This window comes from Molothrus aeneus, chromosome 2, assembly GCF_037042795.1.
Source record: "Molothrus aeneus isolate 106 chromosome 2, BPBGC_Maene_1.0, whole genome shotgun sequence".
Lineage (NCBI taxonomy): Eukaryota > Metazoa > Chordata > Aves > Passeriformes > Icteridae > Molothrus > Molothrus aeneus.
The window spans coordinates 47,873,941-47,891,026 of NC_089647.1; the positions used below are offsets into that span (position 1 = coordinate 47,873,941).

Here is a 17,086-nt window from a genome sequence, read left to right on the forward strand (position 1 = left end):
TCACCAGGGCTGAGTACATGGGACCATCACTGCCCTGGTCCTGCTGGCCACCCTATTGCTGACACAAGGCAGTCATTGGCCTTCTTGGCCACCTGGGCACAGCTGGCTCATGTTCAGCTGCCATTGACCAGCATTCCCGTTTCCTTTTCCACTGGGCAGCTTTCCAGCCAACTGCCCTCAGTCTGTAGCACTGCCTGGGGTTGTGACTCGAGGGCAGGACCAAGTGCTTGGTCTTGTTGAACCTCATCCAATTGGCCTTGGCTCATCAACCCAGCCTGTCCAGAGCCCTCTGCAGAGCCTTGTTAGTCTGTCTTCTGCTTTGGGAAAGGCATAATTGCAGCACTCAGAGTGTGGAATCAGTTCTGCAGAAATGGTGCTGTGATTCAGATCTGACTGCTTGGTGATATATTCAAACACTTCTTATAACACAGTAAAGGATCAAAAAGAGGGCTGCCTTCTCGCATCCTGCCTACAATAAACCAACACATCTGCATAGGAGCTGCCTGGATGGATTTCTAGCTGTATACCTGCTAGAGCACTGTTCAAGAAATCTAGTGTGGTGCTGATTACAAATATGATTTTGATCTTGATGCTTTTCATGGCTGGATATTGCCATTTATTCTTCCATCACTGGTTTTCTGTTTTAAATAATTACTCCCTTCCTGACAACATATCCGCAAGAGCCATTGTGTGTTGTCTGTGTTCCTTTTGCAAAGCTAAACAGCTGCTCTTGATGTGAGCCCCTTTGTGCCCAGAGCAAAACACATTGCCTTTAGAGCAGCTTGTACTCCAAAGTGTGTGTTATGCTTTGAAGTCCACCAGGATTCGGTCTCGGAGTGGAAGAAACTTCCAGTCTAAGTATTGATCTAAGACAGGGTGCAGGCAGAGCAAGAGAGAAGAGAAGTTTAGTGGGATAAGAAGGCTGATGGAATTTGCAGCATTTTTAGTCTTACACTGCTGTGCACAAACATGCTGTGGTTGTCTGCGAGGGAGATGCTGAGGCTGCACAGCCCAAGAGAACACGACGGAGCCACAGGGCTCACAAAGGAGAGGAAATGCTGGGAAAGGAGTGTAAGGAAGAAGGGGCTGGGTGCCTCCAGCTATGTTTTTGAGGAAGAGGCTGGAGAAACCCTCAAAAGATGCTTCTCCCCCGACCTGGATCTATATTACTCTTTTTATGTAAGTTAATAGCTAAAGGGCCTTCTGTAATGCCCACGGCGAGTGAGCATTACATTTTGTAATGGGCATTGTAGTTTTTGTCCCAAGTTTTCTGATGATGTTCGGACCGTTTCAGCTGAAGCTCCTTTCCCCTCCTCTGGGCGATCTTTCCGGAAAAAACGCGTTTGCCGAGGAGCTCGGGCATGGGAATGAAGCAGAGCTTCTGCACAGCCCCGAGTCCTGCCCCTGCTCCTCCCTGCCGGCCCCCGGCAGCCCAGGAGGCCGCTCGCCCTCTCCCACGGCGGGGCGGGGGATGAGCCCCGCGGATAAAGAGGAAACCAGGAAACACGTCCGCGGTGACACGGGAAGGGGAAAAATATGGTGTTTCCGCCCGGTTTCGAACCGGGGACCTTTCGCGTGTTAGGCGAACGTGATAACCACTACACTACGGAAACTGCCGTTGCGGTTCCCTTTTCCTGCAGTCTCCCTTGAGCAATCGACCGGAGGACCCGGAATCTCGCTGTGAGCACATGGTGCGGGTGAAACTCCTCTGGGCGGGCAGGAGGAGCGAGGTCCCGAAGCCAAAAGCGGGTCTCGGGCACTTCCCGCCGGTATAAAGGCGGCGCGGGCCGTTTACAGCCGCCGCCTTTTGCAGGAGGGAAGGAAAAAAAACACAGGGTGCGCCACAAAAGAACCGCTCCCGTCCCTGGGTGGGCTCGAACCACCAACCTTTCGGTTAACAGCCGAACGCGCTAACCGATTGCGCCACAGAGACGCGCTGCAGGCCCGGCCAGCCGAGGCACGGCTCCCTCCCGCGGCGGCCGGGGCGGGCTCTGTGCTCCTTTGTGTCCTTCTCGTTCCTGCTCCTTCGGGGCGGCCCGGGCTGGGCTGTGGGGCCTGCTTGCTTTTTTAATCTAAAAAACGGCCCTTCCTTGCCTTCCCTTTTTTGGTTTTTCCGTGGCCTTTTCCCTTTGTTTTCCTGGAGGACTGGGGAAGAGTGGACAAGCAAAAAATGTAGTGAAGTTCTGCCTCTTGGTGGGACGGTTGTCAATAAGAGCCTGAAGGCTGCTCTCCGAGACAGCTCAGCTTGCAAGAGGAAGCTCTGACACTATGTGCCAGGGATGAGGAAGGCAAAAATTAGCATTGCCCTGTTATTAAGGTGGTCAAGGGATCCAACACTTTTCCTTTCTGATAATTACAGTGCCAAAAGGAGTAGTTGTGACCACAGACTTTGTGAAAAACGCCAATCACTTGTTTTTAAAATATTTAAAGTTTAATGGTTTAAAGTTTAGTAATAAAATGGTTATAAAAATAGCAATATAATTAGAGTAATAATAATTTGGACAATTTGGATTAGGGCAATATGAGACAATAAAAACAAAGAGTCATGGACGTCCGGGTACCTCATTCTGGGCAGCACGAGCCCAAAAAAGGACACCCCTTAACAGAGGATTAACCCTTAAAAGCAATAGCCTGTTGCATAGTCATACACTTCATACATGATGCATAAATTCCATTCAAACAAAGGATTCTGTCTGGTCATCGTCAACTTCTTCCTCTGAATCCTAATGGCGTCTTCAGGACTGAGTGAGGTGGGAAGAACTCGATAAGAGAGCAATAAATTCGTTTTCTCTGAAAGATTTAGGTGTCCTGTGGATGCAATCTCACTGCGAGTCCTTTCTTTTAAAACAAAGTATCTTACATAGCATAGTTTCTATTTTAACATTATGTTATTATGTTAAAACTTTATGTTAAACATTATGTTAAAACTATATTTAACACACTACTTAAGAAAATTAACACAGCATAACTTTCTTACACAACTCATATAATATTCATTTTAATATTTGCAAAAAGCCAATCATAAAATATGTATATTTCACAACTTGAAGAACAGAAGACAAAATTCACTCCACAGTGACTTTTGATTCATAGTCCTCTGATAATTATTTGCAAGAGCTAATGGAAAGCGGGAACAGAAATGAGACAGGGTGAAAGAGACTTCTCAAAGCAGAGTGGAGAGAAAGACTTGTGAATCTGCTGCCCAGGCAGCCTCACCTCAGCTCTAAACAGTCTATAAAATGAATTGAAACTAATTATTAATCAAATTGTGCAAGAATCCGCGTGTCTCTGGGCTGTTGTATGGGTCCAATCCAGCTAGCTCGAACTCTGGCCCACACAGTCTTACATGGACAGAAATAAAAGACCACCAGGGTGTGTGGCAAGGGGGTGTGTGAGGGATAGACTATGTGATGGGAGAGGGGGAATAACACTCTACATGACATACCATACTCAGTAAAAATTTCCCATCACCCAGTGCAAAACAACAACTAAATAAACTATTTAGTGCAATACAACAAAATTGCAGCCACCTAAAAGGTGATAAGGTGATAATGGCAGCAAACATGAGTTACAAAAAATAAATCAGCAAGGAAGATATACCCTAGATGGATGAGGGCCAAGTCTGGGAATACTAAAACAACCTGCATGTGCATTAATCCATACTTAAGCAACCTGCATCCATAAATCCCACCAGCCCTGGTGGGATATACCCACAGGTGCTGAGAGAGATGATAGATCCATTGCAGTTTCCATCAGCTTTCATCAATCATGGCAATGAGGGGAAGTGCCCAAGGATGGGAATAAAGCAACATCACCGCCATCTGCCAGAAGGGCAGGAAGGATGACTGGGGGAACTACTGACTGGGGTCAGCTCAGTGCCTGGGAAGGTTATGGATGAGCTAATCTGGAAACCATCTTCAGGCACATCAAAGACAGTGGAAGTGCCAGCAGTTGGTCAGTATGGCTCGAACAAGGGGAAGTCATGTTAGACAATTTGGTAGACCCTCATGGTGAAGTGATTGGCCTGGTAGAAGAGAGGAGGGCAGTGGGTATTGTCTGCCTGGACTTCAGGGAGGCCTTTGACCCTGTCTCCCATAAGATCCTTGCAGAGGAGCTGTTGATGTGTGGGTTCAATAGTAGTGAGGTGGACTGAAAAATGGCCAAACCGTTGTGTCCAGAGTGTGGTGGCATGATGTAGTTGGATGCCATCAGGGATCAATATTGCACAACATTCCATTAGTGATCTGGATGATGGGCCACAGTTTAGTCTCAGCAAGTTTACAGACAGCACCAGACCCACAGGAATGACAGACAGAGCAGAAGGTGATGCTGCTATCCAGAGGGACCTTGACAGTTTGGAGAAATGGGCTGATAGGTACCTCATGAAGTTCAGCAAGGAGAAGTGCCAAGTCCTGCAGCTGTAGACAAAAAAAAAACCATCAAGCACCAGGACATGCTGGGGGTACCCATCTAGAATTCAACCTGTCAGAAAGGAATTTGGTTGTCCTGGGGGACAGCAGGTTGAACATGAGCCAATGGTGGGACTTTGTGGCCAAGAAGGTGAGTGGTACCCTGGGTCACATTAGACAAAGCATTGCCAGCAGGTCAAGAGAAGTGATTCTGCTCCTCTGCTCAGCTCTGGTGAGGCCACATCTGAAATACTGTGGGTAGAGTTAATTTTCTTCCTAGTAGCTGGCATGTGGCTCTGTTTTGGACTGGTGCTGGAAACACTGCTGGTCACAAAGGGTTGTTTTTGTCACTGCTGAGCAGGACTTATGCAAAGTCTAGGCCTTTCTGCCTCTCACATAACCCCACCAGTGAGTTGAGAGGGGACAGAACAGGGACATCTGACCCCAGCAGATCCAAGGATTAGTCCTTACCATATGGCACCATGCTCAGCTTATAAAGCTGGGGGAAGAAGGAGAAAGGAGAGAACATTTGGAGTGATGATGTTGTCTCCCACAGTAACCATTATATGTGATGGAACCTGGCTTTCCTGGAAATGGCTGAACACTTGCCTGCCTGTGGGAAGCGGTGAATGCATTTATTGTTTTTATTTGCCTGCATGTGTGGAATTTCCTAACCCTTTTCTCACTTTTATCCTTCTGATTCTCCCCCCCCATCTCACTGGTGGGGAGTGAGCAAGTGGCTGTGCGGGGCTAAGGGGCTGTGCTGGCTGGGGTTGAACCGTGACAATGGGACAAAGAGGGTGAGGAGGAGGAGGCTGTGCCAGAGGACCTGAAGAGACTACAGTTTCTGTCATCCAGCTCTGTTTTGAGCTGAATTTGTACCAAAGGAATATGAAAACAGTGAGTGAAAGGAGGAAGCCTGTGAAATGTGGAGAAGGAGGGGTTTTTGAGGCGGTGCTCTGTCGGCTCATTCTCTTGGCTGTGCAGGATGAAGGCAGCATTTTAAAACTTGCAGCATTGCCCTTTTCTTTGTGCTGCACTTCACAGTTCCAGCTCTGTTCATGCTCTCTGCTGGGGTTTTGTCAGGTTCAGCAAGGATGGGATGCTGAGGCAGGCAGGGAGTCACCCACATGTGTGCCTGTGTGCTTCAGCTGAAGGGGCTGCAGTGCTTTACCTTTGCAAAGCACAGTGCTCGTATTAACCAGACATCCAAGGGGCTTGTGTCACCTTGCATTTGTGACAAAGCATGACAGCTGGGTGTCACCTGGCTTTCATGTGTGGGAGCTTCACCTGAGCAGCCTTTATATTGTCAAGAGGCACACTTTCATTGGAGTCCTTTCTCCTGAGCTCTGATCAGAGTGCATGAGAGGAGAGATGAACATCCCAAAAGATATTTACAGATCTGCGTTCCCACTCCTTTCCTCTTCGCCACGAAAGCAATTCTACAAAGGGATTATTTTGACTGGCTGTTCAGGATTCCAGGGGAGGAGATTAATGTGCAGGAAGCCTCGCAGTGCAAATGGAAAAGCTCGCTGGCTTTGCACATTTTTGTGAGCTTCATGACTCACTGTGTCAAGGTTATCTTCCTTGGACAGAATGATGTGGATGTCAAAGAGCCATGCAGCAAGCAAAAGGGCTGGGATCTGACAGCAGCTGCTGAAGTGCTGACTTGCCTGTGCCTGAAGAAGTCTGACCACAGCTGGGGGTTACAGAAGGTGCAGGCACAGTTCCCCAAGGTGTGTATCCCTCCCCTCATACCCCCTTTTTGGTTTTTTTTTGTCTACTCAGGAGAATCCCTTATTTCAAACAGCCAAGTGAGATATGATGGAGATGTTTTGCACTGATGTTTCTCCCAGGTGGACAGGGTTTTCCAGTGGTGGCAACTTTGTCTTATCCAGTCAGTGATCCTGTGTGTGTTTAGGTCTCAGGGACAGGGAACAATTTAGTGTGTAGGTATGGAAAAAGCTGCTAGCAGAGTCATTTTAGCCCTCCCTTGCCAAGGCAATTCCCCAAATTGCAAAAATATTGCCAGAATTTCCTTCTACCCTGCAGCTATTACAGGGCCAAGGGATATGGAAGGAAATATTCCTTCCCACAAGAGGTTTATGCTAGGTCTGGCTACACAACAGTGTTGCTTTGCCATGTAAAGGGACTTCTTCTTCAATGTCTCACATACCATCTTGATTTCCTTGTTTTTCCTCAAGTGATGCTGCAGTTAAAAAAAAACCAAACAAAAAACAAAAAACAAACAAAACAAAACCCTGCAGTTCCTTTCTTAAGGCAGCCATACCAAAGTGGTTCTTGCTGGCAAAGCTTTTTTCTCCTTGCACACCAAGAAATCACTTTAACAAGCCCTGGAGCTGATGTCATGGTTTGTTTTTTTTTTACTGCAGGGAGGAGTGTGAAACCCTGCTTTCCTCCACATATACATGTGGGATGGCTTTGGAGCAAACCTGAGTGAGAGGAGGGAACAGGCTGGGTTTCCAGAAAAGCACTGGTAATGTCAAGTGCCAAAATGCCATAGCAGTGCCAGGGGACAGGGGGAAATCAGAAGGGGCAGAGCAGAAGAGCAAAGTGGGGATGATTCTGTGCTGAGAGGCACTGAGCAGCAGCAAAGCAAAGAGCTGCAAAACAAAGAGCAGGACAAGGAGAAAGCAAAGGCATCAACAGCTCATCTCTCACGATGTGGCCAGCACACGGGGTGAGGGATGGGAGCTTGGGTCAGCCAGCTGGAAAGCCTGCTGGCATAAATTCCTGGTGTCTTGTGGGGTTTTTTGCATTATGGCAACTTCACACCTCAGCAGCCTGATTCCTACCCTCTTTTATACAAGAGTTCTGCTGAATAGAAGTCACCTCTGGGAAGTCTTTGATAGTGGGGAAGAGTGTGTGTTTTCTTGGCAAATTGGAGCAGGCTCATGTGCTTGTACTGCCACTTGTAAATCAAAAGCAAGCTGCAGGCTGCCTGGTAGGTTTGCACCAGCACAAAACAGGTAGCAGAAGGAGAATGCCTGCTGCAGGAGGATGAGTGGAAATCCTCCAACCACAGATGCCCTGAGGACCTTTGCCCTCTCCTGTCAGCAGCTCCCTCCTGCTTGCCCATGCCCATGCACAGCTCCTCTCTTTACAGTCATAACACTGATCTCTGCTTAGACAATATTCTTCTTTTAACTCCATCATGGTTTATAGGTGATGGGTTCTTCTCTGAACATTAGTAGATGCTTATCATTAAATACCATCCCTAAATACCAACTACAATCCTGTGCCCGATAGGCCACAAAACATAAACATTGATATTCAAGTAGGAAAAGATCGTATTCTGGGGAAAAAGAGAACTTTAGCCTGAATAAAAGCATTCTCAAAGAGCTGTTGTCATTCTCTTTTTGTTCTTGAATTTGGGTTTTTTCCTTCAGCAAATCTGGCAAAAGTTAAACACCTGAAGAAAAAATCACAGGCCAAATCTAAACCTTGGTATTCTTTATGGCTTTGCTTCTCACACAGTTTTATCTCTATGGACTGTAGGAAAGGCATCCCAGAAAGACAGCCTTTTCCTATGCTGATAACTACATCACAGCTCACAGTGTTAATCACCTACCTCTGCCAGTTCATTTCTGTGTATTTGTTTATACTCAAAGTATATGAGAGTTTTCCATATGTAAGATTATGGATTATAAAAATTTGCATGATAGAGAGACTGGGTAAAAACACCATTGTAAGTAGATGTGTCCCCATTGAAAAAGATAAGTTATGCAGGTTGGCTCCTGCTGGAACTCCTGCCTGGCTGTGACCCACCCAGAGTGAGGTCTGATTTGCCTGTGACAGTAACTGGTGAGTGATCTCTCCCTGGCCTTATCTCAACCCCTTAGCCTTTTGTTATATTTTCTCTTCCTTCTCCAGCTGAGGAGGGAAGATATAGAGTGGCTTGGGTGGGCACCTGATGTTCAGCCAAGGTCAGCCCACCCCTCTGTCCAGCACCACAGCCTGGGCTTCTGTGCCAGCTTCATCGAGGGGTTGGATCTGGGCTGTGAATATGCTGCAGCAATTGTGCTCAGCTATACTGAGCTCCCAGCACTAAAATTGGGGCACAACTGTGAAGTCTGAGCCTGCAAAACACTGAATGTTTGTAGCTGTCACTGTCTTCCAAGGAGTTATTCGTAGGGGGCAGGATGCAGGATCCATTCCTGGTAACAAAAGACATATTTCTGTGCTCAGCAGCAAGGCTCACAGCACTGCTGTACTGCCCGTTCCAACATGCCAGGGGGTTCAGGAGCTCTGGCTCGTGACATGCGGGCCTGGGGTCTCCTCACTGGTGAGACTGATGGAGATGTGACCAGGGAGAGCATCTGCATGAGAGCAGCACCATTGCTGAGACTTGTCAACATTATTTCTCCTCCCAGCTGCTTGTGGAGTGGCTGGGCACTTGCTGACAATGCTGTGGTAGCCTGTGGTAGTTCCTTCCAGCCTTCTGCTGTTCCACACAGCCAGCCAAGTGCTCGGGCATGCTTTAGATATCCAGGTTTTGCTTGTGTATAGGAAGGGCAATAAGTATCTTTCCACATTAAGTATCATCTTAGATCACAGACTTGTAATCTCTTTTTTCCCTGGGCTTCATCTGTACAAGTGAGTGAGCCTGCGGTTGTTGGTCTGACAGGCACCAGAGCAGAGGGTGCTGCCACTCTCCTGTGAAACCATAGGAAGTGTTTCATGATTCAAGATAAGACCTTCATTTCACTTCCTCGTTCTGTGCTTGTACCACTGAGCTGCCACCGAGGCTGCACCATCCACCCCGAGAGCCCTCTCACAAAATGGACCAGGAGACCCTGGGAAGCATTGTCCTGCTTGTCATCGTCACCCTGATCAGCGTCATCCAGAACGGTAAGACAAAAATGAACTTTTATTTAAGGGATAGAAAGGAGCTGAGGAAAGTTCAGGATGATGTATGCTGAGCTGATCTTTGGATAGATAATATTTAGTTATAAGTGCATGCATGCTTAGGCATGGCTTTGGCTTTAGAAACAGCCTTCTAGGCATGGAATTTTGTATGACATTGTGGCAGTATCGTGACAGTCATAAGGTCTTACTCTCTGACATTCTGGAGTGAGTTTGTTACACTTTTCAGCTAATGTAAGGAGTAATATGCTGGGATACCCTGTGGCGATATGAATTTTGATTTGATGACTAAAGACCTCCTTTTCTGACCTAGGTCCCTGCTATGGTCAGGCAGAGCTGGTCTCAAGCTGGAGCTGTGCTGCCATGGGCAGGGATGGAGTCCCTGGGGGGTTGCAGTGGGAGCTGGAGCATGGAGCTGGGTGAAGCTCAGAATTGGAGGAGTCTGTGTGGGCTATTTGTGAGCAGGTAGCTCTCCTGCTTTCCTGCATCTCCAAGTCCTGCAGTATAACTAATCTCAATTAACTTGGTCCCAAGAACACTGTACATTTCCTGAGATGGAACACTGTACATTTCCATGAAGTTTCCTTCTCCAGCTCTTATTCAGACCTTCAGACCTTGCATAGTCCCTTGTATAGTCTTTAAGGTTTTTTAAATAAAACAAGTATCTCTCCTGTGCAAATTTGATTTTAACTTCTTCATACTCTCTTACAAATACTTTTTTTAGCAGGAAATTCTGCCCAGAATTTAAAGAAAGGATTGAGTTTTGCCTCAGCTGCACTACATTTGCCCAGGTTCAAAGAGATTCAGCAGTGGGCTGGGCGGCTGGTGAAAATTCCAGAAATCTGTAGTGAAATCTTCTTATTACAAATGGGAGATTCCCACTGAACACAAAGTTCTAGGAAATGAACTATTCTTCTATTCTTGGGCTGCTGCAGAGAGGGGGAAGTGGTGGGAGCCTAGCTGCCAAGGAGCAAGAAACAAAAAGGAGATGCAGGCTGCTTTAGTTTCAACATAGGCAGTAAATGCCACATCATTTAACCCAATGCTATTCTCTGGAAAATGAAAAACGTGTGACATCACCAGAATATGGCACATTAAGACCAGAGCACATACCGTAATTAAGAAAATGTGACAAATATACATTTCTTGCTATGTAATCGTATGACTTTATATACAGGGTTTTTTTCTCTCACTCGGGCATGTCAGACTTCCATCCACGTGCTTTTATCTGTCTGTGAGATTATGGACCCAACTGCTAAAAAGGGGAAGTAGGACGCTTGGCAGATTCTGCCAAGCACGTGAGACAGACAGCCCTAAACCAGGATTTCAAGCTTTGCATCATCTGGTTTCCTCTTCCCAAGCTTTCTTTCTAGAAAGACCAGACCTGATATGCAGTCCTGCAGTGAATTATGCTTCATATTGCAATTATGAAAGCAGTAGAAATGTTTGTCAAGGGGTATCAGGAGTGCTGAACTCTTGCTGTGGCTGTCATTCAGCAAAGCACTTGGGCCTCTGCTTGACTGTCTCTGAGCGCATGAAGTCAGTACCACGTAAATTTGTGATTAAATACTTCTCTGCACAGGGTGCAGGACTAGAAAACAGTTTGAGTGTTGTTGTTCCTGAAGGTGGAGGTGGGCTGTGGTGCTGTTCTGGTCTGGCATCCATTTACTGTCATCTTGTTCATGATGGAATCTCCACATCCTACGGAATGACTCAAGTGGCCGCATACCACTGAGTGACGCATGCAGCCTAAAGTTTTGCTCTTTTACCGGAGATATGTTGCAATCCAGCATCTTTCAGGGCAAATCAGTGATCATTGCTGAGCAGATCAGGACAGAGAAAGCAAAGTGGAGAGAAATAAGGGGCATGTTTGCAAGCACTGGCTATATGGGATCATCAGCTCCCAGTTTCTCTTTGCATGGACTTGTGTAACAACCAGGCTTATACTGAACTCTTGCATATTACCTTGATCAGAGTGGGACTGCCACTGTTCAGCCTCTGGGCAGTCTGTGGAACCTTGGAGCCTCAGGGAATTATCTCCTGGAACAACTGAGGTGAATTAAACCTCTCCACTCCAGCCTTGCTCTGCTCACTCCTCTCATGATGGCTTGTGAAAGCACCCTCTTGCCTCCTAGCATAGTGGAACTTCTCTGCAGCAGCAAGCTGATATTTGGGAAGTGGCAGGACCTGCAGCAGTGGAGAGGGAGATAAATAGCTTACTTGGCTTTGTCAGAAAAAGGAAAGCCAAGTATGTGGTATTTTCTTGAGATTTTCAAGCATGATAAAAGAAAGTGAGGAGGTGTGCTACCAGTGAGTCCATGGGGTCCCAGACCTGCAGAAAGTCCATTGCTGCAGCTCAGCACTGGACAAAAAAGTGCTGATCAACTCTGTCCTCTTCAATTAGGTCCTCTTAGTGGCTGTAGGCAGGGTAACCTCCTGCCAAAGGCTGTGCTGGTGTGCAGATGGAGATGCTGAGAACTCAGTGCCACCGGATGATGTCTGGTCTGGGTCCCCCAGGAGCCAGCGCACTGTGCTGGTGGCTGTGGGAGGATCTGCAGCCTGGCTCAGAGTAGGGGTGCTGGCTTAAAGCACTGTGGGTTTTTCTGCAGAAGGGCTGTATGTACCCAGGGGATCCCACAATACTGGGAACTGAAAACCCAGTCATTTTTGTTAAAGGCAGTGGAAGTACAAAGGACCTATTTACAGCATCGATGAAGGGGGAAAAAGGAGGCTACTCTTCAGATTGCAGGGATGAAATCCTGCAGCTTATCTAGCTAAATTTTTATTGCTATAATAATGTATTTCCTGATGGGCTATCTTTCATGTGTATATATTAGGTTAATATTCCGAGCCATAGAGTGATTTGGAAGCACTTGAGATGGGGTGCACGACAGCAGAAAGCTTGCAGCTTGTAGCCTGCCAGAGCTCTCTCTGGTGTACTTAGACATATGATTGATGGTCTCTGGTTTAGTGTCATCAGATAAAACGTGTTTGTCAAGAGCATGATGCATTATCTTGAGGTGCTGCATTTTTGCAGCAGCTAACATTCTGACACAACTCTGTTCCTTAAAAGGAGGATACACACAAATCAGCCATTAAGACCAGGCTTTCTTTGGGCCTTTCTGGGAAAAGAACCAGCCCTGCAGGATGTCCTTGGTTTGGCAAATGGGTTTCACTAAAAGAGAATAGACTCCCTTGTCTCCCTACTCTGTTGGAGAGCAAGATTTGGGGTTGGCAGCTCTGACTGGAAAGCTCTTTTCCCACTGGGAGCTCAAAGGACAGGGTCAGGGCAGTGCTTCTGCAGCAGAGATGCAGAGACTGCCCAAAGTGCAAAGTTGGGATGAAGCAGGGATTGGAGGTGAGAGAGCCTGCTACCAGTCACATACATGGAGGGTTTGGTTAAACCTGGGTGACCGAGCAAGCACACTGGCCACATCCTGCACCCTCATGCACCTGTGTCTTCTCCTGCCATCTACCCATGGGAACAGAGCTGAGCCCACAATGCCCAGCTTCTGCAATATCTTCAGGTGACATCTCAGACTGAATACTCTGTGGTTTTTTAACAGCTTTTTTTGCAAACAAAGTGGAGCATGAAAGCAGACACTGCAATGGGAAGGTGTTGCAGCGGCAGGGATCCTCCTCCTTCGACCGTGTCTACACTGCCAAGTAAGTAGACAAGAACTGAGGAGTCGGTGAGGGCAGAGTGGGGTTTATCATGCTCTGCATTAAAATTAAATCCAAACCCTTTTGGGGGCCAGGGGTGGATTCCAGATTGCCTCAGATGAAGGCTTTGTATTTAATCCCTAGCTGTGCTCAGTGTTCAGACATGAACATATATATTGGATATATTTGCTGGCTGAATCCAGCACCCTTCTTGCCACCATGTGCTGCATGTATATAGGTCTTGCAGCCATCACAAGTATTGTGTCCCTTCATTTGGGAACAAGTTCACTCTTCCCTGACACAGCCAGAGTGTCAAGGGCTCAAAAGGAAAGGCTCAAAATGTCTCTCAGCAGAGACATCAGCCTGCTGAGGAGCAGGTAGGTGGCAGAGCTGACACAAATCCTTTGGTCTCTGGCACCACCCTTGGCACACAGCTCTCCACTTCTCCACTCCTTTTCCACATGGAATCACTCTCAACTTCTTCACTTCTCCCCCTCAGAAAGCATTCACAGCTGAAGGAGGCAGCTGAACTCCATTCCTGTTCCCCTGCAAAGTCACGTGTTAACTCTGTGAGACACTCTTAGTTGTGATGCAATTCTACATTTGTTGGTTTCATCCAATAGCTTTATTAATATGACTCAGTTAAAAGGACTTTAAGTCAGTAAAGTTCACAGCACCTATCATGATCAAACAGGTTAGGGAGAAAGTGGCTTTCACAGGTGCCAGGCAGGCACAGGATGCTTTGTTTTCCTCATCAGGCAGCACAAAGGCGTCTATTATCTGAGTGAGAAAACAGGGAAGCAGACCTGGGTGAGGAGGCCAGCCTTTGGCAGTTCAGGGGCCTCCCACTGCTCTGTGGTAACAGTCTGCTCTCAAGGGCACTAGTGCAGCCCAAATTCACCTGCCACCAGTCTCTGCTGGTGAAACATACTGATTTTTTTCCATTTGCCTGTGCTCTGATTTCTCTCCTATAAATTCCATTCCAGCCAGAACTGTGGACATACATACCCTACGTTCCTTGCTGTGCTTTGGTGTGCTGGCCTTCTCTGCAGCCAAGGTAACACTCTTTTGTTTGTTTGTTTTCTTTTTCCCCTTCAACCTGGCACCACATTCAGCAAAGGATGGTGAGCAGCATGGAAGTTACACTTTCAGGGATCAAGCCTCCTGCAGCAGGGGAGCCTCTCTGTAGCAGCACACTCGTGGCATGGCTTGGCTTGTGTCAACAGATGTGTTCCCAGACATAATTCAAGGTAGTCCAGGCCAGGGACATTTCCCATACTGGCATTATGGATGAGTTCCCTTTGTTTTGGGTGGAGGGTTTAGTACTTGGTTGCTGGATTATTGCCAGATTATTCCGTCTTGGGACAGAAAATGGGCTCAATTTATTAAATTGCCAGATCTGCCACCTCTCCCCTGTGCTGAGGGCCACCTGGGACTATTGACCTGCATTTCTAATTGTTATCCTCTCCAATGCAATGTGAGTTTATCTAACATGGAGATGAGTGCTTGCCTGGGGTACGTGTCTATTCTTTCTGGAAAAAACCCCAAGTTTCTTAACCAGGAGAAGAAGGGGAGTGGGAAAGGCTAGAATTATGGGGGAAAGCCCCTTTTTTAATGCTCAAAAGTTAGCATTGGACCATAATGTATCCTCCACCTGCTCCTAGTGAAGTACATCTACCAACAGCCTTCTGTGTCTGGTGAGAACAGTGCCTGAGTTGGGGCTCTCTTTCCTGAGCCTGGTGCAGCCCACACTGGGTTTCACAAAATCATAGAAGGGTTTGGGTTGGAAAAGATCTCAAAGATCATCTTTTTACAGCTCCCTTGCCAGGGGCAGGGTCACCTTCCACTAGACCAGGTAGTTCAAAGCTCCTTCTAGCCTGGCCTTGAACACTTACAGCAATGGGGCATCCACAACTTCTCTGGGAAACCTGTGCCAGTGCCTCATCACTCTTACAGTGAAGAACTTCTTCCTTATATATAATCTAAACCTGCTTTCTTTGAGGTTAAAGCCATTTCCCCTTTTCCTGTGAGTTCATGTCCTTGTGAAAAGTCCCTCTCTAGCTTTCTTGTAGGCTCCCTTTAGGTACTGGAAGGATGGTGGTGTGTGCTCCACAGTGAGCACAGCTGTGTTCAGGATTACACCCACAAAGTTTTCAGAAAAGCTGGAGTGAAGGCAAGGCAAGGCAAGTGCTGTTTCCCATGGAGAGGTCTCTATCTCAGTTCCAGTGCTTGTCTCATAATCCAAGACTGCAGATTCCCGTTTCCGTTCCAGCCCAGGCAGCAGATGAGGACAGTGCATACAATGAGAGATGGGCTGGTGTTGTTAATGCCTTGTTTTGTCCTTTGCCCAGCTCCTGCTGCCTTTGCTGGCCTGATGTACCTGTTTGTGAGGCAGAAGTACTTTGTGGGCTACCTTGGGGAGAGAACTCAGAGGTAAGGACTTGCAGAGCCTCTTTAAAAAATCCAGAATGTGGTAGCAGCACAGCTGGATGCTGCACTTCCACAGGCAGAGCCACTGGCTTCTGGTGCTGCCTGCAAGAGCTGCTGGCATTGGGTAGTGCAGGAAAGCCCCTCTCTTTTGGATAAATGGGGGTAGCTGTGGGAGATGTTGGATGTGCAGCAGCACTGGGGTCAGGGGGCTGCAGCTCCTGCTCACAGGACTCTCTAAAAACACGGGTTTGCATGTTTGTGCCACTATTTGCACAAGATTGTCCTTTTATATTAATATTTAAATTTTATTTATATTATTAAAGCTAATTCCACGCATTTGAAAGAGAGTTGTCCCGCAGCCTGTAATGGATGAGAGCACATTCAAGTGCCTTTGAATAGACACTTTTGTAAGCAGCAGCCTACACTGAGAACAGAAGGCCAAATCCAGATCCAAATGGATCCTGAAAATGACATTTAAGTCCTCTCAACTGCCTGGCAATGCAAGACAAAAAAGAAATTTTCCTCCTCTCTCTCAGCCCCTGAGGTCTTTCAGTTGGTCTCAACAGCTGAGTCCAAAGTCTGAGGGTTCTCATGTGAGATGATGCACATCAACAAATTGCTTTCCCCCATTTCTGTCTCCTCAGCACTCCTGGTTACTTGTTTGGAAAGCGCATCATTTTGTTCCTGTTCCTCATGTCTGTGGCTGGAATACTCAACTACTATCTCGTCTTCTTTTTCGGAAGTGACTTTGAAATACACATTAAGACGATAACCAGCGCGATCTCTCCATTGCTGCTCATACCCTAACTCCCCACAGCACTGAGGGGGTCAGCACGCTTCCTATATTGATGCCCAAAAGCTGCTATAATTCAACTGTTTAAGAAATGAACCCATAACCCAGTGAGATTTCTGTAAATCTCATGCTTGACAAGCTCTGTAGTTTGATTTAGCCTTGCTTTTTTTCTTCAGGAAAAAGATTTATCATGAGCACTCGGCATGCCCAAGGAATGGTAACAACTTTTCAGTTAATTCTTTAGAATTTTTTCCCTAAAGGGCATCTTGCAAGCTGCCTGCGTGACTGGAAGGGACATTGTATGCTTGCTTCATAACTGTGTCGTGCTTAGCTTTTGTCCCAAACCCCAGGATCCTCCCAGTGTCGTTCCTGACTGGTGGCTCCCCCAGTCACCCTCAGATGCAAGAACAGCCTTTCACCAGCATTCCCCACGCCCTGCCCACACAAAGGCATGGACCAGCCTCTTCACCTACCCTTCCCTCCAACTCGTTGATGACCAAGCTCTTGCTGGTGCAGGAGGGTGGCAAATTGGCCCCTTTCTGGTCTTCCTTGATAAATAAATATTCATGTGTGTAACACTCACCACGCTGATCTCATTTATGCTTCAGCCTCTTTGTTCTCCCAGAACTGGGAAAAGGAGTGGTGTGTAAATGAGGAGCTGGTGTATCACCAGTGGGGTTGGGTTTGTTTTGATTTGCTGTGTTTAATAAAACAGTCTAAAGCAATGAAATGTGTCTGCTGCTGTCTTCTTTGCCCGGTGCGCGATCCCAGCGCTCCGTGGCTCAGCATCCTGCCGGAGAGCGGAGCCAGGGCAGGAGCACTGGGCTCTCTGTGTGAGCTTCTGATCTCCCCAAGAGGACCGAGCTGAACAAGTCCCCCTCTATGAGCATGGTCAGTGTTCTGC

General features: G+C 47.2%; 1 protein-coding gene and 2 non-coding genes across 4 annotated transcripts; 1 reads left to right on the forward strand and 2 right to left on the reverse strand.

Annotated features, from left to right (window-relative positions):
* Positions 1-1,540: 1,540 nt before the first annotated feature.
* TRNAV-AAC (transfer RNA valine (anticodon AAC)) lies at positions 1,541-1,613 on the reverse strand. The gene has a single exon. It is a non-coding gene; the product is annotated as a tRNA-Val (tRNA).
* Positions 1,603-16,764, forward strand: ALOX5AP (arachidonate 5-lipoxygenase activating protein). Of its 2 annotated transcripts, XM_066571027.1 has the most exons (6): positions 1,603-1,680; positions 9,028-9,281; positions 12,863-12,962; positions 13,946-14,016; positions 15,311-15,392; positions 16,034-16,764. In XM_066571027.1, exons 2-6 carry the CDS (start codon positions 9,212-9,214, stop codon positions 16,194-16,196), a joined length of 486 nt encoding a protein of 161 aa, XP_066427124.1. In that variant the 5' UTR covers positions 1,603-1,680; positions 9,028-9,211; the 3' UTR covers positions 16,197-16,764. The 2 variants fall into 2 exon arrangements, with proteins under 2 accessions (XP_066427124.1, XP_066427130.1); XM_066571033.1 differs by lacking the exons at positions 1,603-1,680; positions 9,028-9,281 and adding an exon at positions 12,556-12,654.
* Positions 1,860-1,933, reverse strand: TRNAN-GUU (transfer RNA asparagine (anticodon GUU)). Its single transcript has one exon. It is a non-coding gene; the product is annotated as a tRNA-Asn (tRNA).
* Positions 16,765-17,086: the final 322 nt, after the last annotated feature.